This window comes from Schistocerca nitens, chromosome 9 (assembly GCF_023898315.1).
Source record: "Schistocerca nitens isolate TAMUIC-IGC-003100 chromosome 9, iqSchNite1.1, whole genome shotgun sequence".
NCBI lineage: Eukaryota > Metazoa > Arthropoda > Insecta > Orthoptera > Acrididae > Schistocerca > Schistocerca nitens.
The window spans coordinates 161,820,770-161,843,715 of record NC_064622.1 but is presented as its reverse complement, the minus strand read 5'-3'; the positions used below and the strand labels follow the sequence as shown (position 1 = coordinate 161,843,715).

The following is a 22,946-nucleotide window of genomic DNA, read 5'->3' as shown; positions in this document are numbered from 1 at the left end:
AAAAATGTCCGACAGATGGCACTTCATCTGATCAGAATCTAAATAACATAACAAATTTAGAAAAGGCAAAGATGATGTTCTTTACAGGAAATGGTCAATATGTCCACCAGCATTCCTCAACAATAGCGGTAGTCGAGGAATAATGTTGTGAACAGCACTGTAAAGCATGTCCGGAGTTATTTTGAGGAACTGGCGTCGGATGTTGTCTTTCAGCATCCCTATGGATGTTGGTCGATCACGTTACACTTGCGACTTCAGGTAACCCCAAAGCCAATAATCGCACGGAATGAGGTCTGGGGACCTGGGAGGCCGAGCATGACGAAAGTGGCGGCTGAGCATACGATCATCACCAAACGACGCGCGCAAGAGATCTTCCACGCGTCTAGCAATTTGGGGTAGAGCGCCATCCTGCATAAACGTCATACGTTCCAGCAGGTGTTTATCAGCAAGGCTGGGGATGATGCGATTCTGTAACATTTCGGCGTACCTCTCACCCGTCACGGTAGCAGTTTTGCTGTCCAGCGCCATCTGTCGGACATTTTGTGACCTTTGTTTTTTTTTTCTAACAAAACCCCTGTCATTCCAAGCATGTGTGTCAATTTTTACCTCTCTATCTACATTATTCCATGGTTTATTAAGTTCTCAAATTTATACTGACTCTTTGATCACCCTGTAGATTAAAGTTGGTAGGCTTGTCTCTACATTTGAAAGATGTCTATTCAGATTTGGCGCTAGTAGTGTCACTGCGAGGATGCAGATCAGGGTTGCTTTCAATACACGCCGTAACGGTCGTGAGCGTTAGTAACCTTTGAAATAGGGTTATGGTGTGTTGAAAACGCCATTGTCAACACTTTACTGAATCTGAACGAGATCGTGTAATAGGGCTACAAGAATCTGCAACTGAAAGACTTGGGAGGGATGTAGCCGCTCTACATGATTTCTGGCACCGATAGTCACGAGAATGTACTGTCCAAAGAAGACCGGGGCCCGGTCTATCAGATGGCACTAGCAAGATGGAAGACCATCGTGTTCGGCATATTGCTGTGGCGCATCGTACTGCATCTGTAGCAGCAATTTGAGCAGCAATTGGCACCAGACACAACGAACTGTTACAAATCGGTTACTTCAAGGACAGCTCAGAATCAGACATCCTGTAGCTTGCATTCCATAGGCCCCAAACAGCCACTTCCGACTTCAGTGGTCTTACGCGAGAGCTCATTCGAGGGCAGGATGGAGGTCTGTTGTGTTTTCTGATGAAAGCTGGTTCTGCCTCGGCGGCCGTAATGGCCGTGTGTTGGTTAGAAGGCGGCCACCTGAGAACGTGCAATCAACCTGTCTGTGTGCAAAAACACACTGGACCTACACCTGATGTTATCGACCGGGGTGCGATTTCGTATGACGGGAGGAGCACTCTCGTTGGATATCCCTCACACCCCGATAGCAAATTTATACGTCAGTCTGATGGTTCGACCTATTGTGCTGCCTTTCATGAACAGCTTTCCATAGGGTGTTTTCCAACAGGATAACGCTCGCCCACATACCGCTGTTGTGACCCACATGATCTGCAGAGAGTCGCCATGTTGCCTTGGCCTGCTCGATCACCAAATCTGTTTCCAATCGAGCGCATATGAGACATCATACTCCAGATGAATCCAGTGTCATCTACAAATAGCACTGACCGTCCCTCTATTGGCCGCCCAGGTGCAACAGACATGGAAGCCCATGCCACAAACTGACGTCCGGCACCTGTACGACACAATGCATGCACGTTTGCATGTTAGAATTCGATATTCTGTCGGTTTCGCCGGTTATTAATGAACCACCATTTCACATTAGCAATGGCGTATCTCGCGCTTGCATTAACCTGTGATCTTGCAATGTTACTCACTTAATTATGTTACTCAGAAAAAAGTACTCCAGAAAGTTCTACATTAATTGTGTTTCGGTGTTGGAATTCTTTTCCATCAGTGTTTTTTCATTACAGAGGACACTTTTAAAAATTTGCAACTTTATACACTATCTGTGCTCATTAGTGGACTTGAAAATGGGATATTTAATTCTACTGGGGATACTTTCAGTGAGGTATATCAGTGTCTGTGGAGGAATGTCACACCTTTCTTCCTCGAGAGCTGAAACCAGAAAAGATAGTGATGTTGGATACTGGAGTCTGGAGCGAATATGATCCACTGGGTTTAGTTTGGGACTTTGGTAGGCAATTCCTTTCCAGGGATGTTTTCGTCCACAGACCACTGCCAGCAGCTGATGCTTTATGACAGCGTGATTTGCCACACTGAGAAATCATAGTCTCTAAACTGTTCTTCCACTGTCCGTTGTACAAAATGCTGTAAAATGTGTTCACATCTTTTCGCATTTAAGATTTTCTTAGGAATTGTAAGGGGGCCACATCCTAACCACATTCGCGCGGGGTAGCTGCGCGATCTCGGGCGTCTTGCACGGCCCGCGCGGCTCTCCCCCCCCCCCCTCCCCCCCCCTCTCCGTCGGAGGTTCAAGTCCTCACTCGGGCATGGGTGTGTGTGTTGTCCTTAGCGAAAGTTAGTTTAAGTTAGATTAAGTAGTGCATAAGCTTAGGGACCGATGACCTCAGCAGTTTGGTCCCATAAGATTAGAATAACAAAAAAACAACTTTAATACTCTATTATTGCACGTCTCTGGAGGTAGTCTCAACCAGTTTATATATGATGCATGAATGCAAAAGCTGAAAAGCTGAAAGCTGATGCCAGAGAGAGCAACCAGTTTCGGTCCGACAGTCCTTCAATAGGCAGCATCCTACAAGTGATTTCTTCCCCCTGCTCGCTATTGGCTGTTCAGAATCTGTACATAGCGCTTTCATAGTCAGCACGTTTCACGAGGGTAAACAACCTCTGCTGAGACGACTGTCCTACTCGACACATAGGCCACAAGCAATTATACTCGAACAGTACAGATGAAAATTTGAGTGGAAAAAATTTAGAAATAACGATAAAAATTCGTACTAACCCCCAAAACTGACTGGACGACCGGCACAATCTCATTGCGTTCCACAGTGTGGCTTCTTTCTTATTGCCATGTGCGTTTCGTGTTGTTTTGTCATTGTGTAAGACTGTCTGTATGGAGTCACGCTGCGTTATAGTTTCTGATTCAGTTTCCCGTGCTTACTGATTTATTTCTTTTTATTTTGTTTTGTTGTTTTATTTTAAGATTGTTACTATTGTACCCACTGTTTGCTGATATTTGTCTGATATTCTCTAGTTCTTTTTGATAGTTTTCTGTGTTAAGAGTTACTATGTTGAGTCTAAGAAAATTGTATCAGAGGGCAATTTATTTCTGTGAGTGTGGGCGATTTGAGGTTTTGCTGTTTGATTGTGTCGATCGTTGTGGGTTTACATTTAAATGAAAAATTGTGCTGTTTTTGTTTCATTATTACGTCTAAAACGTTTATTTGACTATGCTGTTCTTTTACTATCGTGAATCTCATATTTTTATGTACTGTGCTTATATCTGCGAGTAGCTGGTCAGTTTTTGTTAATGATTCATCTAGTTGGCATATGTATCTGACCCAGAATAGTATGTTGTATCTATTTGCAACAAAGTTGCTAAAAATAATTTATTCTTTATATTTTTTAATGCTACTGAAACTGCAGAATTCATTGGTAGCCAGTCTTCTTGGAAGTAGTGTTAGTTGTTATACAGAAAGTAGTTTTCTTCTATTTTGAGTTCTGCTAATTTCAGAAAACTACATCTTAAAATCTGGAAAATCATGCAACACACCAAGTTCAACAACAGTCAGTCCAATAAAATTTCGTTTCAGACGATTCAGTTTGTCTTATTTCGTCGGAAATTCAAGCCCAGCTTTTGCATCAGCGCAACAATAAACAGAAGAGCTATAATCATATATATTATTCGTCAAGTCAACGTTCTTTTTTTCAACACGTACTAATCGCACAGGATTGAATGAAGTGTTGTTGGAAAGGTTTTTTAACCGTCTTCTGACATTTCATACCGATGTGCGCTAAAACTTACTATTTGTGGAAAATTGTAACATAAAAACTTTTAACCATCGTAGGCAAAATGGCGTAATGGATGCCCAACTTCATAATTATATTTCACGAAGCTAACTTATTAATCACGAATAAGATACCCCTGTTCATACATTTCTTACAAATACCATTTTATTTCCTTGAAAGTACTTATTAAGTGGATAATTTGTATACAGCATTGTTCTAGATACTAACTGTGATCACTGCGGTAGCCCATTATCTCGGCCCGTAGTACAAGTCGATTTTTCTAAAAGAATATACTTTCCGAAACAACAAACATATTTGTCATTGTCGTCTTGAGCTGTGATTTACGTGTTTCTACTACGGTATAACGTGCTTACTATAACACAAAATGTTTGTCGAGTTAAAGATATACACTATGTGATCAAAAGTATTCGGAAACCTGGCTGAAAATGACTTACAAGTTCGTAGCGCCCTCCATCAGTACTGCTGGAATTCAGTATGGTGTTGGCCCACCCTTAGCCCTGAAGACAGCTTCCACTCTCGCAGGCATACGTTCAATCAGGTGCTGGAAGGTTTCTTGGGGAATGGCAGCCCAATCTTCAGGGAGTGCTGCACTGAGGAGAGGTATCGATGTCAGTCGGTGAGGCCTGGCACGAAGTGGGCGCTCCAAATCATCACAAAGGTGTTCTATAGGATTCAGGTCAGAACTCTGGGCAGGCAAGTGCAGGAATGTTATTGTCGAGTAACCACTCCGCCACAGGCCGTGCATTATGAACAGGTGCTCAATCGTGTTGAAAAATGCAATTCCCACCCCCGAATTGCTATTCAACAGTGAGAAACAAGAAGGTGCTTTAAACATCAATGTTGACCTGTTCTGCGATAGTGCCACGCAAAAAATAAGGGGTGCAAGCCCCCCTCCATGAAAAACACGACCAGACCATAATACACCGCCTCCGACTTTTGCTGTTGGCACTACACACGCTGGCAGACGACGTTCACCGGGCATTCGTCATACCCCACCCTGCCATCGGATCGCCACATTGTGTACCGTGATTCGTCACTCCACCCGATGTCTTTCCAGTGTTCAGTAGTCCAATGTTTACGCTCCTTACACCAAGCGTTTGGCATTTAAGGGCGTGTTGTGTGGCTTATGAGCAGACGCTTGACCATGAAATCCAAGTTTTCTCACCTCCCGCCTAACTATCATAGTACTTGCAGTGGTTCCTGATGCAGTTTGGAATTCCTGTGTGAAGGTCTGGATAGATGTCTGCCTGTTACACATTACGACTCTCTTCAACTGTCGGCGGTCTCTGTCAGTCAACAGACGATGTCGGCCTGTACGCTTTTGCGCTGTACGTGTCCCTTCACGTTTCCGCTTCAATATCACATCGGAAACAGTGGTCCTAGGGATGTTTAGGAGTGCGGAAATCTCACATATGACACAAGTGACACCCAATCACGTTCGAAACCCGTGAGTTCCACGTAGCGCCCCATTCTGCTCTCTCACTATGTCTAATGACTACTGAGGTAGTTTTGATCACGTAGTACACGTACGTAATGTGGCTCTACTGACAGTCCCTTACCTCTGTCCGTCGTACAAGCTGAAACAAACATTCCGAGAACAAAGCACATTTTTCGACACACGGAAATGTTTATATAAGGATGCATCATAAACTGATGTTATTATTTCACGTCGTTCGGTTCATTTTTAAAGACGTTTTCTCGTCATTCAAGCTAATACCGTTATCACAACTACTATACTTATTCCAAATACTGTCATTATTTAAAACTATAGAACTGAGAAAGTTTTCACAAGGCTCCTCCGGTTTTGTATAATTTGAGTAGGATTTCCTCTCGAACGTTACGTTTCAGTGTTCGTCGTAATGTTCCACACAGATATATAGATCTTTGGAGCTCCGTTTCAACATTGTTAACAATAATAGTACTCTCCTGTTTTAATCCATTTTTTTATGGCAGCGTCACTAAAGACATTAAAACGGGGAGTGAAAATGGAGATCCTTGTCTGACTTCCTGGTTAATATTTGTTGAGATTAATTCAGTTTTCAGAGGATGGGTCTTTGTCCTATTTTACATCTACACAATGTACCAGGCGATTTTTCCGATCAACGTGCACTTTGAGGCGAGCGTGGCTGTTACTGTACAGCGCTGATCAGAAGCATGTGATGTGATCTACATCTACATCTATACTCCGCAAGCCACCCAACGGTGTGTGGCGGAGGGCACTTTACGTGCCACTGTCATTACCTCCCTTTCCTGTTCCAGTCGCGTATGGTTCGCGGGAAGAACGACTGCCGGAAAGCCTCTGTGCGCGCTCGAATCTCTCTAATTTTACATTCGTGATCTCCTCGGGAGGTATAAGTAGGGGGAAGCAATATATTCGATACCTCATCCAGAAACGCACCCTCTCGAAACCTGGCCAGCAAGCTACACCGCGATGCAGAGCGCCTCCCTTGCAGAGTCTGCCACTTGAGTTTGCTAAACATCTCCGAAACGCTATCACACTTACCAAATAACCCTGTGACGAATCGCGTCGCTCATCTTTGGATCTTCTCTATCTCCTCCGTCAACCCGACCTGGTACAGATCCCACACTGATGAGCAGTCCTCAAGTATAGGTCGAACGAGCGTTTTGTAAGCCACCTCCTTTGTTGATGGACTACACTTTCTAAGGACTTTCCTAATGAATCTCAACCTGGCACCCGCCTTACCAACAATTAATTTTATATGATGATTCCACTTCAAATCGTTCCGTACGCATACTCCCAGATATTTTACAGAAGTAACTGCTACCAGTGTTTGTTCTGCTATCATATAATCATACAATAAAGGATCCTTCTTTCTATGTATTCGCAATACATTACATTTGTCTATGTTAAGGGTCAGTTGCCACGCCATGCACCAAATGCCTATCCGCTGCAGATCTTCCTGCATTTCCCTGCAATTTTCTAATGCTGCAACTTCTCTGTATACTACAGCATCATCCGCGAAAAGCCTCATGGAACTTCCGACACTATCTACTACGTCATACCCTGTATATATATATATATATATACAGGGTGAGTCACCTAACGTTACCGCTGGATGTATTTAGTAAACCACATCAAATACTGACGAATAGATTTCACAGGCCGAACGTGAGGAGAGGGGCTAGCGTCATTGGTTAATACAAACCATAAAAAAATGCACGGAAATATGTTTTTTAAAACAAACCTACGTTTTTTTAAATGGAACCCCGTTAGTTTTGTTAGCACATCTGAACGTATAAACAAATACGTAATCAGTGCCGTTTGTTGCATTGTAAAATGTTAATTACATCCGGAGATATTGTAACCTAAAGCTGATGCTTGAGTACCACTCCTCCGCTGTTCGATCGTGTGTAACGGAGAGCACCGAATTACGTAGGGGTCCAAAGGGAACGGTGATGGACCTTAGGTACAGAAGAGACTGGAACAGCACATTACGTCCCCATGCTAACACCTTTTTATTGGTCTTTTTCACTGACGCACATGTACATTACCATGAGGGTTGAGGTACACGTACACACGTGGTTTCCGTTTTCAATTACGGAGTGGAACAGAGTGTGTCCCGACATGTCAGGCCAATAGATGTTCAATGTGGTGGCCATCATTTGCTGCAGACAATTGCAATCTCTGGCGTAATGAATGTCGTACACGCCGCAGTACATCTGGTGTGATGTCGCCGAGGGCTGCCACAATACGTTGTTTAATATCCTCCGGGGTTGTAGGCACGTCACGGTACACATTCTCCTTTAACGTACCCCACAGAAAGAAGTCCAGAGGTGTAAGATCAGGAGAACGGGCTGGCCAATTTATGCTTCCTCCACGTCCTATGAAACGGCCGTCGAACATCCTGTCAAGGGTCAGCCTAGTGTTAATTGCGGAATGTGCAGGTGCACCATCATGCTGATACCACATACGTCGACGCGTTTCCAGTGGGATATTTTCGAGCAACGTTGGCAGATCATTCTGTAGAAACGTGATGTATGTTGCAACTGTTTGGGCCCCTGCAATGAAGTGAGGACCAATGAGGTGGTCACCAATGATTCCGCACCATACATTTACAGTCCACGGTCGCTGTCGCTCTACCTGTCTGAGCCAGCGAGGATTGTCCACGGACCAGTAATGCATGTTCCGTAGATTCACTGCCCCGTGGTTTGTGAAACCCGCTTCATCGGTAAACAGGTAGAACTACAACGCATTCTCTGTTAATGCCCATTGACAGAATTGCACTCGATGATTAAAGTCATCACCATGTAATTGCTGATGTAGCGACACATGAAACGGGTGAAAGCGGTGACGATGCAGTATGCGCATGACACTACTTTGACTCAGTCCACCGGCTCTCGCAATGTCCCGTGTACTCATATGTGGGTTCGTGGCAACAGCAGCTAACACACCAACTGCACCCGCTTCTCCTGTGACGGGCCTGTTACGGACCCGTTTGCGTGCTACGACCATACCTGTTGCATACAGTTGGCGGTAGATGTATTGCAATGTCCGGCACGTTGGATGCTCTCTGTCCGGGTACCGTTCTGCATACACCCTGCAGGCTTCAGCTGCATTTCGTCGACACTCGCCGTAGATGAGTATCATCTTCGCCTTTTCAAAGTTCGAATACACCATGGTCACAGTTCCTACAACACTACACTATCACAGACGTCTGTTAACACGGTGTACTACAGTTGGTCTGCGTGCGGAGACGAATGCAGAATAACAATAGCAGCAAGCGCTACATGCGGACACTGTGACAGCTAGACCAAACCACAACAGTTCACTACAGCCACACTCGTAAACACGGTCGTCATCGTAAACATGTCCCTGCAGATGCTGCTCGCCGACAGTGGCCCGTGTTTGTTACAACACGCAACTGAACGTCGGAGGTTTCAAGCGTCAACTTTAGGTTACAATATCTCCGGATGTAATTAACATTTTACAATGCAACAAACGGCACTGATTACGTATTTGTTTATACGTTCAGATGTGCTAACAAAACTAACGTTCCATTTAAGAAAACGGAGGTTTGTGTTAAAAAACATACTTCCGTGCATTTTTGTATGGTTTGTATTAAACAATTACACTAGCCCCTCTCCACACGTTCGGTCTGTGGAATCGGTTCGCCAGTATTTGATGTGGTTTACAAAATATATCCAGCGGTAACGTTAGGTGACTCACCCTGTATGAAAAGCAATTGTCCTATAACACTCCCCTGTGGCACGCCAGAGGTTACTTTAACGTCTGTAGACGTCTCTCGATTGAGAACAACATGCTGTGTTCTGTTTGCAAAAAACTCTTCAATCCAGTCACACAGCTGGTCTGATATTCCGTAGGCTCTTACTTTATCAGGCGACAGTGCGGAACTGTATCGAACGCCTTCCGGAAGTCAAGGAAAATGGCATCTACCTGGGAGCGTGTATCTAATATTTTCTGGGTCTCATGAAGAAATAAACCGAGTTGGGTCTCACACGATCGCTGTTGCCGAAATCCATGTTGATTCCTACAGAGTAGATTCTGGGTTTCCAGAAATGACATGATACGCGAGCAAAAAACATGTTCTGAAATTCTACAACAGATCGATGTCAGAGATATGGGCCTATAGTTTTGCGCATCTGCTCGACGACCCTTCTTGAAAACTGGGACTACCTGTTTTTTTTTTTTTTCAATCATTTGGAACCTTCCGTTCCTCTAGAGACTTGCGGTACACGGCTGTTTGAAGGGGGTCAAGTTCTTTCGCGTACTCTGCGTAGAATCGAACTGGTATCCCGTCAGGACCAGTGGACTTTGCTCTGTTGAGTGATTTCAGTTGCTTTTCTATCTTTGGACACTTATTTCGATGTCAGGACGGGCAGAACGGGTGCTCACGAGTGTTCGTCTGCAGGTGGAAGCGGCGCCACCTGCTGGTGAGGGAGTCATCGGCAGGCGTCGGCGGCCCGCGGGCGCGCAAGAAGAGCGCGGGGGCGTCCCCGTCCCCCGGTGCGCTGGTGGCAGGTGCGGGGGCGGTTGCCGGCCGCAAGGCGCACATTGGGCGCGCCTGCACGCCGCCCCCGCGAGCCGCCTCGGGCCACGCCCTGCTCGTCGGCGGCCCCGACTGCACCTCAGAGTTCGGACCCGGAAGCGAGGCCTCCGACGACGCCTGGGCATGCTGCTGCTACACCCAGGTACGCCGAGCTCGTCTCTTCTCCACGCAGTCCGATAAGCGTCTACGTCGTGTTAACACACACCAGACAACTTGCGAATTTCACAAGGACATTCAAACTCCAGTCCGCCACAGTAGCTGAGTGGACAACGCGCCGGATTTTCATGCCGGGGTGCCCGGGTTCGTTTCCTGGCTGCATTGGAGATTATCTCCGCTCCGGGACTGGGTGTTTGTGTCGACTTCATCATCATTTCATCCCCATCGACGAGCAAGTCGCCGACGTGGCGTCACCTCAGAAGACTTGCACCCAGCGATGAGGTCACCCGCCGGGCGGCTCTCGCCAAACATTTCATTTTATTTCATTCCGACTTCAGAAGAACTTCACTTCAGTACTGATTTTATGTTTGCACTCCGCAGCCCGTCATACTTTGTGTGAATGACCCCATATTGTACTGGAATAAACTGCGTTTCCCCCACAGCAAGCCTCCAGTGCCAGGATCGTATGCGACAGGAAAGGATGTGACCGCCTCTCTGTATATGCTGTAACACAGTGGTCGTCAAACTGCGGCCCCGGGCCGTATGCAGCCCCAATCAAATATTCGTGCGGACCGCTGTTCTCAAACGCATTTTGTACTAACATACAAGTAGCAACTGAAAGATGAATACAAAAACGTGTACTAACATTAAGGGCTTCTTAAGAACGTAGTTTCAGTAATAAGTGGGCACGTTGGATAATTTACTGAGCAAATTGAACCCCCCCACAAAAATAGGATATAAAAAATTAGACAAGGTAAGATATAAAAAATTAAATCAATAATAAATTAGTCACACAATGAACTCTAGATCGTGAAATATGCAATCATTATTCTTAGCTCTCTTGAATCCGTTAGACTTTAGTTTAAAATTACCATCTTCAAAAAATTGAAAGTCCCAGTTACTTATGATTTTATTAAACCTGTCTGGCAAAATAATTTTAAGTTTATCATCAAGCTCCATATAAATTTTCTCCCCATATCTAATTTTTAAAGATTCACAACTTGTGATGTAATACCATTTATTTACCTCTAGCTCACTAATCTTTTTAAACAAATTAGAATTGCTAGCATTATTTAGATTTTTGAGTAAAGTATCCATTTATATAGAATAAAATTTTAATAACATTTAAATTTTAATCTTATGAATGTGGCTAATGTATGGGATGAATTTAAATTTGACATTTTTCTCGATACAAATAATAAACTGTGAGACAGACAAACTGAATGTAATATTTGCAATGAATATTTTAAACTATCTTTAACTGTAGAACATTTGAGATAGGAGGAAATAGAAAACTCAGATTCTCTGTTTTATGATTGTAAAAGTAATAGCAAATCATAATTTTCCTATAAATAATTTACCAAAAAAATTACAAAGTTACATTCAAGCCTATTCATTATTTTTAAAAGTTTTTCACTCTATAACCAAACAGTTAGACATTGGAGAATACAACAAAAGGCAACTAACTAATTTAGTCTATTTGTATAAGGAATGTGGTATGAATTTTTTCTTTACATTAGAAGATATAGATAAATTATTTAATTTTTAATATCCATAAGTCACTGTACCATAATTTTCTAGAACCACTCTTTTATCATACTGAAATGAGAATTCTTTCTTAGTCTCTTTGTTGACTAGATTTTTAGTATAATCGTCTCTAGTGATCTGGCTGTATTATAGCTGTATCTCTTCCTTCACTTCATTCTCGATTAATTGCAGATTTGCCATTCAGCTTTTGGATATTGTTATAGTTTAAAGTGAATCCCTTTACTTTCATCTCTGTTTCTTTGTGATTTTTCTCATAACAGTCACTTTTCAGACTGGTTGAAGCCCAGTCTGTAATCCAGTTATTTCCTAATTCATCAGTCGATTCACCTAACGTACAACCTGTTTCCACAGTATTTTCACCATCACCAATATATACTACATAATCAGTATCAAAATATACAACAGATTCTCCTAGTTTATCTAACATATCATATAATCTAAGCCATGCATTTGATGTAGTGAAATAAATAAACATATTTGTAGTTTTATTGTTTTCCGCATAATAATCCTTGAAATTGAACGTCATTTGAACCATATTATCGTTAAGAAAATTTGTATATGTATTATCTAATCGATCATCGAAGAGTATCTCATAAAATCGCTGTAAATTTGTTACATATTCTGTTTGACTCATATTTTGCCTTTGCCCAAATTTGCACCATAATGAATTAAGACATATCTTAGCAACTGCTTGTATCCTAATTATATTTTAAAAAAACCTTTCACATAATTTTTAAACAGCATATTGCTCTCAGTTTTATAATCTCAAACTTAATACACATTTAATATTCCATATCCTTTTCCTATAGCTTTATTCACTTCATCAGTCGCCCAAGTTCCAATAAAACTTCCTTTGTCAGCACTGTGATTGCATTTATCAATTTTTTCTTGAGCACATTTGACACAAAAGGAAACAGTTTTTCATTTTTATCGATTTGTATATGTGCAAACAAAAAAGGGTGATACTATCCTCCAGGCACCAATACTTTACATATTATTAAACCGTATCAATTTTCAGAATAATATCTTATTTATATATTTTTGTTGGATGTTGTTCAGGATAAAAGTCATAAAATTGCACAGTAGGATAAAGACTACATACGTCAGTATATTTTATTTTTGTGCTAACACCATCAGCTTTAGCTCTTAATTTTATTGCATTTGTTTGACCACCATAAAATGCATCTCTTGGATTCAATGGTTCAACAACTTCTGATAACTGTTCCAATTTTTTAGGTTTCTTGTACTCTGGTGAGTTAAGCCAATCACATTTCCACATCTCTACTAAATTAGGTCCATCATTTCGTACTTCTGTGCTTCTTGTTAAAGTCTTTTGATCCATTGTTTCTTTATTTTTATTGTTAACTGTCTCAATTTTAAAACTTTTTTACATCCATGCCAGAAACAACCGTGGTATGGATAAACAGTGTTAGTTTCTTTATCAAAACCGTCTACTTTTGCACCAGCTATTCTTACTTCGCCGCCATTAAGAGCATGTCAGAAATTGTTATTGTTTAAACTGTTTAACTAAGCTATGGATTCTTTACTATAACTCTCTTTCTGTTCTTTATCCAATGCAGCAATTGTATTTTCAGGTAAATATTTAGATCTGTAGATAGCCATCAAACTCCAGCGATTGTTAAATAACAGAATGGATCAATATTAGCTATTTCTAAGAATAGTTTTCTTAGTTCTAAACGACCTCTTCTCAAAATATCTATATCAGAATTACAGTATTCAACAATTTCTTTCTTCATATTGAATGCATAATTTTCTTTAACTCTTGAGCTGTGCCATTTAAGAAATGCTTCCCTATCTTTTGGCTTCATAGTGTCAACAAAACAATACTGAGTATCTGGAATAGGTCCTATGTAATTTTCGTTTTCTTATGTTTTGAACGAATGAGGGAAGTATCATCTCTTAAATTCTTTCAAATCAAATGTTTTTGGACAACTATTAAGAGGACCCTGTACAAAATTACTGCTATCTATAATTTTTAAGCCTGACTGTTTGGTCTCCAATAACATCTGTTTTGTTCCTTGTAGATGTATATGACTTTATTTTATTTTCAGCACAGTACTTCTAAGTGAATTGGGAATTGTAACCTTTAGCATAGTGAGCTATGAATGTGAGAACTGTTTTTTTCAGATATTAGACAACTACAGAATTCATCTTTGGTCTTAAATTTATAAACAGTATCTCCATTAAAACTGTGAATAATTATGAGATTCAGAATATGCGTACCAGTTCCTTATTGAGTTTCATTATCAAACAACATGTTTCTTTCTGTATAGCTATAATTCACTCTATTAGGGAATCCATCTTCACAGCATTTAAACTGTTTACCAGCAACTATTTTATTGCATTCGAACCACTGGTAAACATAAAAATCATTGAATTCTCCATTAACATAGCAACCTTCTTTACTACAATTTGGGCAACCTTGTACTTTTAAATTCCTCACCAAATTTTCTTTCACAAATACCTCCTTTTTGCAAATTGTATTGCATGTAACATTTATGACTTCCAATTTTCACTCCTTGTTTACAATTCCTGCAGATTTCAGAGCCAAACTTACATTATTTCACTCTCAAACAAATCTTTTTACGCCAGCCGGAGTGGCCGAGCGGTTCAGTCTGGAACCGCGCGACCGCTACAGTCGCAGGTTCGAATCCTGCCTCGGGCATGGATGTGTGTGATGTCCCTAGGTTAGTTAGGTTTAAGCAGTTCTAAGTTCTAGGGGACTGATGACCTCAGAAGTTAAGTCCCATAGTGCTCAGAGCCATTTGAACCATTTGAACCAAATCTTTTTACAGCTTTTACATTTATCAGCTGTATTACAAACTTCTTGCTGATTTTTAAGCATTCTTCATTATAACAGTATCTGTTGCACTTTTCACAGTGTATCTTGCTTTCCATAGTTTCATGTTCTGAATCTTTGCCTGGTATACAGATTTTTCTTTCTATTTTGCAATTGTGTTTATCTTTGATGTTGTATGGCTTATTACAGTTATCACAGAAATATGATGATCCTAAAACAGCAGTCATACTGTTAATTACATCGAAATGGTTGTGATCTTTATACAGATAAATCTTTATCTCTTTCTCAGGACCACTATAGATAACTGAATTGAAACTCCTTGCACATAGAACATTTATTGGGATATCCAACAATTCTTCAATGTTTTTAATGTCATATAGAGTAAACCCTTCTTCGTTGTATTCACCCAACTGCTAGACTTTTTTTTCCTCTACCACCTCGGCCTCTAAGAACTTCTATCATCTGAATATTACATGAGGTATCTGCTATATCAATAGTCTCATCAGATGTTAATATATCTCTGATTTTATTGCACAAAACTTGAAAAGATTCTCGAGTATTATTAGATGCTTCACATCTTGTGGAATTTGGATAAAACATTTTTGGATTGTCTGTTCTTATATTCAACTTATTTCCTTTCCTGAAATTAGTTCTCTTTCTAGTTACATCTACCATATACCTGAGTGCTTTCGATATATAATCTGTTTTATCACTGACAGTATTGACATCATTAAAAAAATTTAGTAGTCAATAGACCATGCTTTAAATTTTTCATTAAATCTTGATCTAATTTCTTTAATCCCAAATAAATACTTTTTAGATGGCTCAGTCTCTTTCTCTTGCTCAAATAGTTTGCTAATGAATGGATAAATCTGATCTAGTCCCACTATTTTTTCTTGTCTCAGTGGTTGAGATTTTTCAATAACATCATCACCAAATCTGTAAAAATAATTCATATTAGGTGCTCGGTTTGGCCTTGATCTAGTTTCTTGTAATAATTCTGGATGAAAATGAGAAATTCAAAATAATTATGGAATGTGGGAGAAGAGATCATTAAAAACAACAACAGTTTTTCCAATTTTAAAAAATAAGCTACATGACTAGATAACAATATTTTCAAAAGGTGGGCATAAAATATCCCCCACCCCCCTCCCCCCTTGGTATCGCAAGGTTTAAAGTATGCATCCATGCCCATGCAACTGCTAAACAGCCTCGAATAATACCTGTCACCCTCCTTCGTGTTCGATGCTCCATTAGAGAAAACACTAATGCTACAATCGCAGAAATGGTTTATGGCTCGCCCATTAGGTTGCCAAGTGACTTTTTTTCAAGAGCGTGCCACAAAAAGGGATGCAGACTTACTTTAATTTGCGTCACAACTGGAACAGTACATGAATCGTCTGAAACCTGTACAATATGCCGACAAAGCAAAGGAAACACCATTCATGCACAAGGACAACAGCAACTCAACACATGCGTTTATAAGGGCTGACCGAGTAAAGAAGGCATTAGAACCTCCATATGAAGGCCTATACGAAATAACTGAGAGGGCCCCAAACTTTTTTTACTTAACGTGAAAGACCAGGAAAATAATATCTCCATTGATCAGTTTAAACCCGCGTACGTGATGAATGAGAACGATAAACATTCTGAGGACACTCCAGTTGAACCGCCAGTCCAGAACCAAAAAACAGACTCTACAGAGGCTGAAAGATCAAGAATAACAACAAGATCTGGTTGTGAAATTCGATTCCAGCAATATTACTCGAAGTACGTAACTGACTATGCTACGGACAAGGGTGTGATGTGGGAACATGACAAATTACTACTTTGATTTGTATGTGTTTGTAAAATGTTTGCTGTGAGAATGTTGCCATAACAGCATTTTGTTTCTTTGCAACATATTCCATTACAGCTTTTTGTAGTACTACATGTATGTTTTTTTGTGTAGTGTACTGTAACGTTTGTGTTGTATAAAGATGATGATGAGAGAAGGGAGAGAGTGAAACCGGTTCCAGCACATAGCCTACTCCTCGCCAATATCACCAAGGGGGCCGCCAACATTAAAGTCCTCATCCGACGAACGGATCAGCGACAACAGTGTCACATCCCCCCACTTAATGAGACACTGCGGAGAGGTTTGATATTTAAAGCAGAACATTGGCACAAAGTCTGGTGATCAGGAGCTTTACACTACCACCTCTCCCTCCCTTGCCAGCAAAATACTGGCAGCGAAAATTTTTTTCCACCGCCAGGCTTCGAATCGGCTTACCTCTGGGTGTAAAAGCGTTATTATTCTTTGGAATATAACAAAAAAAATAAGTTTTTTACTGTACGATTATTGTAAATAAGGTTCGTTGTGTGCGCGATAAGAAAATAAAAATATGGAAAAGTCCAAGTTAAATCAAGCCCTTAATAAACTTAGAGTGCAACGAGACATATGGAAGAGCTCGTCTCTGCATGTACCCTGTGTTTTTAGTGAACAGATATTGTTCCACAATCTTTATTGATTCGACCACGTGTGATGTAAGCGACAATTAACTCAGCGCCTAAACTCTCGTGAAATTAAAGATTTGAAGGAGTAGTGATAGAGATCGCGCATATCAGCTCCGTCGTTCTATGCGAAGACACGTCAAAAGAGACAGACACACCGCAATGTCGTCCTTAGCCAATGACGTCATGGGGATGCAGGGAGGGTGGGTGCAGACTTTCGCACCGCTATTTCTCATTCAACGAGCTCCTCAGTTGATACCACGAAGCTGAATGAACCCTCCCCAGTCCTCCACCAACGAAACATCCCTGGCAGTACCAGGAAATGAACCCGGGCCCTGTGCACGGCACTTAGCCATGCCAACCACTCACTTCGGAGGCTGACGTGTCTGTACGGGTCTTTCCATTATCACATTGCTCCTTCGTTTCTGTCAACTCAGTGAAAGCACCGCATGACAAAATTACTCAAGAAAGGGCCATTATAACGAGCTCTGGCAAGAATAGGCAGCATTAGGTATCGTAAAAGGCATCAGACAAGCATCATTAACGAAATGAAATATGTCGTATACTATTAGCAACAAGGAACATGAACTTAAGAAGTCTGTTACAGACAGCATTGCGACGAAGTTATAAGAAACGGTAATTTCTTCAAACCACAATGCAATGGTAAGAGGCATTATGAAGATGTGGAGAACATGCAATCAAACTCCGTTTTCATAGTAATCTGCGCTATTTCTGCCATAACCCAACGCAGTCTGTCCCATCTATTTCCACATAAGAGTATCACAGCACCTTCACCTAGTTTCACCGTCGTTACAACACAGTCGTATAAATGCCGTTAGACAGACATTTACCAGGTACGATCGCGCCCATGTACAATGACCTACTGGACTGGACCACTAAATGTCTTCTTCAGCTGCTTCATAAACTACTGAGATGTTTGTTGACACCATTCTATGTATATTTCTGGACTCGTTCTAGTGATCAGTGGCTCCTAGAAAGCAGGACGATATTTGCATCCATGTCTCTACTCCACAAGCCATCTTATGGTATGTGACAGAGGGAACGTGGCTACATACCGATATCATTAAATCGTTTCTTCCTGATCCTCTGGTAGAGGGCACGCAGGAAGGGAAACTCTCAATGCCCTTCTTGATGAGTCTGAAATTCTCTAATCTCATCGTCATGGTCATTAAACGAGAAGTATGAAGGTCAAAGCAGTCATTTTTCTCTGCTTGTTTTATAAAGTAGGCTCTCAGGATTTTCTGTATGAGGTGCGGCACCTTTCTTGCTCCCTCTTTCACTGTACTTTGTTGAGTAATTTTGCGACACCCTCCTCTGTTTAAATAAAACTCTTCACCTTCCGCTGTTAAAATAAAAGCCTTTTTTTTAAAGTATTTTCTACCGCTTCCGATAATCAAGCTTAGTAAGGTTTTCAGACAGACGAACAGTACTTAACAATTTTTCGGACGGTTTTCTTTTTATAAGCGATAAATCTGAGTGTAGCATCTGGTTTCCGCACGGCCAGACTTCTGTAGTCGTTCGACCTTAGGTCGTCCCCGAGAGATACTTCTATGTACTTGCCACTTGTGACTGATTTCAGTGTCTAATGGTCGATAGCTTACTTAAACGATAAGGGATCTCATTGCCTGCTTACACTTATTTATGTTTAAGAGTGAGCTATCGGTCTCTCGTCTAATCGCACGTCATCTGCAAGTGTCTTCATTGCGTAATACATTCCTGACGATGTCACTATCTTCGTCACGATAGCGCTCACTCAGCCCTATCATGTCTCATCCCGCAGGTCTCCCAGTGAGAATTTTGTGTACCTTAGGTGCAACGGAAGTGATTTGCAGTAAGTACACTCCATGACAAAGAAGTGAAGCACCCAGAACACATGGTCGAAAGTCAGTGTAATTTCGTACACGTAGACACCATCGACGGGAGTAGTGTATACACTCATGCTCATAAATTAAGGATAATTGCAGAATGTGGTGCCACATAACGTGTCACTACACAAAATTGGCGCTTATAGCATAGGCACACAGGGAACACACACGACACAGATCTAAAAGTCCACGGTATTTGTGTATTGAGAAAACCGTCCCGAAACACATGTGCTACAAAACGCCACTGTTTCCTGCGCATGTAGCCCGACATCAATATGGGATATGATCACCATGCACACGTACACAGGCAGCACAACGGGTTGGCATACTTTGGATCAGATGATCGAGCAGCTGCTGGGGTATAGCCTCCCATTCTTCCACCAGTGCCTGTCGGAGCTCCTGAAGTGTCGTAGGGGTTTGAAGACGTGCAGTGATACGTCGACCGAGAGCATCCCAGACGTGCTCGATGGGGTTTAGGTGTGGAGAACAGGCAGGCCACTCCATTCGCCTGATCTCTTCTGTTTCAAGGTACTCCTCCACGATGGCAGCTCGGTGGGGCCGTGCATTATCATCCATCAGGAGGAAGGGCGGACCCACTGCACCGCTGAAAAGGCGAACATACTGGTGCAAAATGACGTCCCGATACACCTGACCTTTCACAGTTCCTCTGTCAAAGACATGCAGGGGTGTACGTCCACCAATCATAATCCCACCCCACACCATCAAACCACGACCTCCATACAGGTCCCTTTCAAGGACATGAAGGGGTTGGTATCTGGTTCCTGTTTCACGCCAGATGAAAACCCGGTGAGAATCATTGTTCAGACTATACCTGGGCTCGTCCGTGAGCATAGCTTGGGACCACAGATTCAATGACCATGTACTGTGTTCTTGACACCAGGCTTTACGGGCTCTCCTGTGACCAGGGGTCAGTGGAATGCACCTTTCAGGTCTCCGGGCGAATAAACCATGTCTGTTCAGTCGTTTGTAGACTGTGTGTCTGGAGACAACTGTTCCAGTGGCTGGGGTAAGGTCCTGAGCAAGGCTACCTGCAGTACTCCGTGGCGGTCTGGGAGCACTGATGGTGAGATATCGGCCTTGTTGTAGTGCTGTACACTGTGGACGTCCCGTACTGTAGCGCCTGGACACGTTTCCTGTCTGCTGGAAACGTTGCCATAATCTTGAGATCACACTTTGTGGCACACATAGGGCCCGTGCTACGACCTGATGTGTTTGACCAGCATCCAGTCGCCGTAGTATTCTACCCCTCATAACGTCATCAGTATGTGTTCTTTGAGCCATTTTCAACACACAATCACCATTAGCACGTCTGAAAACGTGCACCGTACTCTGACATGCACTAACAACACACCTCTGCGTATGTGGACTGCTCCAGCGCCAACATGCGACGACCGGAGGTCAAGTGCACTGCATGGTCATACCCCGAGGTGATCTAAGCCCGCAAACCGCCCACCAGAGCGTTGTTTCACCATGTGTCAGCATTATCCTTAATTTATGAGCATGTGCGTATTTAGCGGTCCTAGCTCACCTGGCTCGGTCCTGAATCACTCCAGTTATCCAGGATCAGTAAGAATATACTACTGCAATACGCATTTTTAGATATTTTTATTTAAAAAGCGCCTATTTTAGTATAAATTATTTAGAACAATTAATAAAAATAAATATTTTTGCTTATCACCTTTATCTATTATAAAATAATAATTTTTTCATACAAAAGCTGAATGTAAAAAAATAAATTAAATTTTTTTTATCACAGGTGCGTGTAAAAAAAATTATTTCATTCTCACAAAGAATAACTCACATTAAAATTTTGTTGGCTCTCCAGTTCTGTGTATTTTATAATTTAACTGGACAGTTAGAATTAATTTAAATAAAAAATTCGTTCCGAGAAAGACAAGAACCTTCGGCGCCATGCGAAGGAAACCTAGAGGACTTTTTTTATGTTTACTCTATTTCATTCTACGATGTTAGGCATTTGCATCAGTTTCTTTGGCTATTCGATATATGTAAACAGGCATAATACAGCGCTGCGGTCGGCAACACCTACATAAGACATCAAGTGTCTGACGCAGTTGTTAGATCGGTTACTGCTGCTACAATGGCAGGTTATCAAGATTTAAGTGACTTTGAACGTGGTCTTATAGTCGGCACACGAGTGATGGCACACAGCATCTCCGAGATAGCGATGAAGTGGAGATTTTCCCTTGCGACCATTTCACGAGTGTACCGTGAATGTCAGGAATCCGGTAAAACATCAAATCTCTGACATCGCTGCTGCCGGAAAACGATCATACAGGAACGGGACCAACGACGACTGAAGAGAATCGTTCAACGTGAAAGAAGTGCAGCCCTTCCGCAAATTGCTGCAGATATCAATGCTGGGCCCTCAACAAGTGTCAGCGACCGAACCATTCAACGAAACATTATCGATATGAGATTTCGGAGCCGAAGGACCACTCATGTACACTTGATGGTTGCAAGACTCAAAGCTTTACGCCTCGGCAGTGCCTGTCAACACCGGCATTGGACTGTTGATGACTGGAAAATGTTGCCTGGTCGGACGAGTCTCATTTTAAATTGTATCGAGCGGATGGAAGTTCTCGGGTATGGAGAATCATGAATCCATGGACCCTACATGTCAGCAGGGGGCTGTTCAAGCTGGTGGAGGCTCTGCAATGGTGTGGGGCGCGTGCAGTTGGAGTGATATGGGACACATGATACGTCTAGATACGACTCTGACAGGCGAAACGAATGTTCGAATGTGTGTGAAGTCCTATGGGACCAAACTGCTGAGGTATACGGTCCCTAATCTTACTCACTACTTAAAGTAACTTAAACTAACTTGTGCTAAGAACAACACATACGCCCATGCCCGAGGGAGGACTCGAACCTCCGGCGGGAGGGTCCGCGCAATCCGTGACATGGCGCCTCAAACCGCTCGGCCACTCCGCGTGGCACAGGCGAAACGTACGTAATCATCCTGTCTGATCATCTGCATCCATTCATGTCCATTGAGCATTCCCACAGACTCGGGCAATTCCAGCAGGACAACGCGACACCCCACACGTTCAGAATTGCTACAGAGTGGCTCCAGGAACACTCTTCTGAGTTTAAACACATCCGCTGGCCAGAAAACTCTCCAGGCATGAACACTATTGAGCATATCTGGTATGCCTTGCAACGTGCTGTTCAGAAGATATATCCACCCCCTCGTACTCTTATGGATTTATGGGCAGCCGTGCAGGATTCATGGTGTTATTTTCCTCCAGCACTACTTCAAACATTAGTCGAGTCCATACCACGTCGTGTTGTGGCACTTCTGCGTGGTCGCGGGGGCCGTACGCGATATTAGGCAGGTGTGCCAGTTTCTTTGGCTCTTCAGTGTATCTCTATATTTGAATACTCATGCTTATTGATCACTATGAGAATTCTTGTTGGTGAACTTCACCTTAGCTTCCTTCCACAACCGTTTAGTTTCTTGCTCGCATGTGTGTTTCGACCCGTTGGCATGCCGCGTAATATAATTATTGTAAAAGTATTGATACAAATTCATGTTTAACACAATAACATCATCTCGATATGCGTTGCTGAATACCACTGCTTCCTCACTGACACGCAATGATTTCGACCGCCGTGGCAGAGAACTTTCCAAAGCATAAATTTCAGACCAGATAGGCCATAAAGATTGGTGAGCACTTTAATATTGTTTGTACTCTGGATTAATTATGTAGAACAAAATGTTATCCGTTATAATAATGAACATTCTCGACGTGAGATTTGCGTTGTGACCTTCCCCCCAAATCCCTTTTAAAGGAAATTTGGTGAGATTTTACCGGGCCCCTCTCCATTTTCAGCTCACATAATTAATGGACGTCGCCTTATCAGTTTCTTTGTTTCTTCACTCTGCATATCTGACGCATAGCCTGATATGACACAGGGCGGCGGTTGAGGTTTGCGGAAAATTTCG

At 42.2% G+C, this 22,946-nt stretch overlaps 1 protein-coding gene across 1 annotated transcript in view; it reads left to right on the top strand.

Annotated features, from left to right (window-relative positions):
- The window catches only part of LOC126204080 (probable tubulin polyglutamylase TTLL2), a 376,176-nt gene that overhangs the window by 315,008 nt on the left and 38,222 nt on the right, over positions 1-22,946 (top strand). Inside the window, exon 9 of the mRNA XM_049938500.1 lies at positions 9,917-10,196. Within this exon, the coding sequence (XP_049794457.1) occupies positions 9,917-10,196 (280 nt within the window). The remainder of the gene's footprint in view (positions 1-9,916; positions 10,197-22,946) is intronic.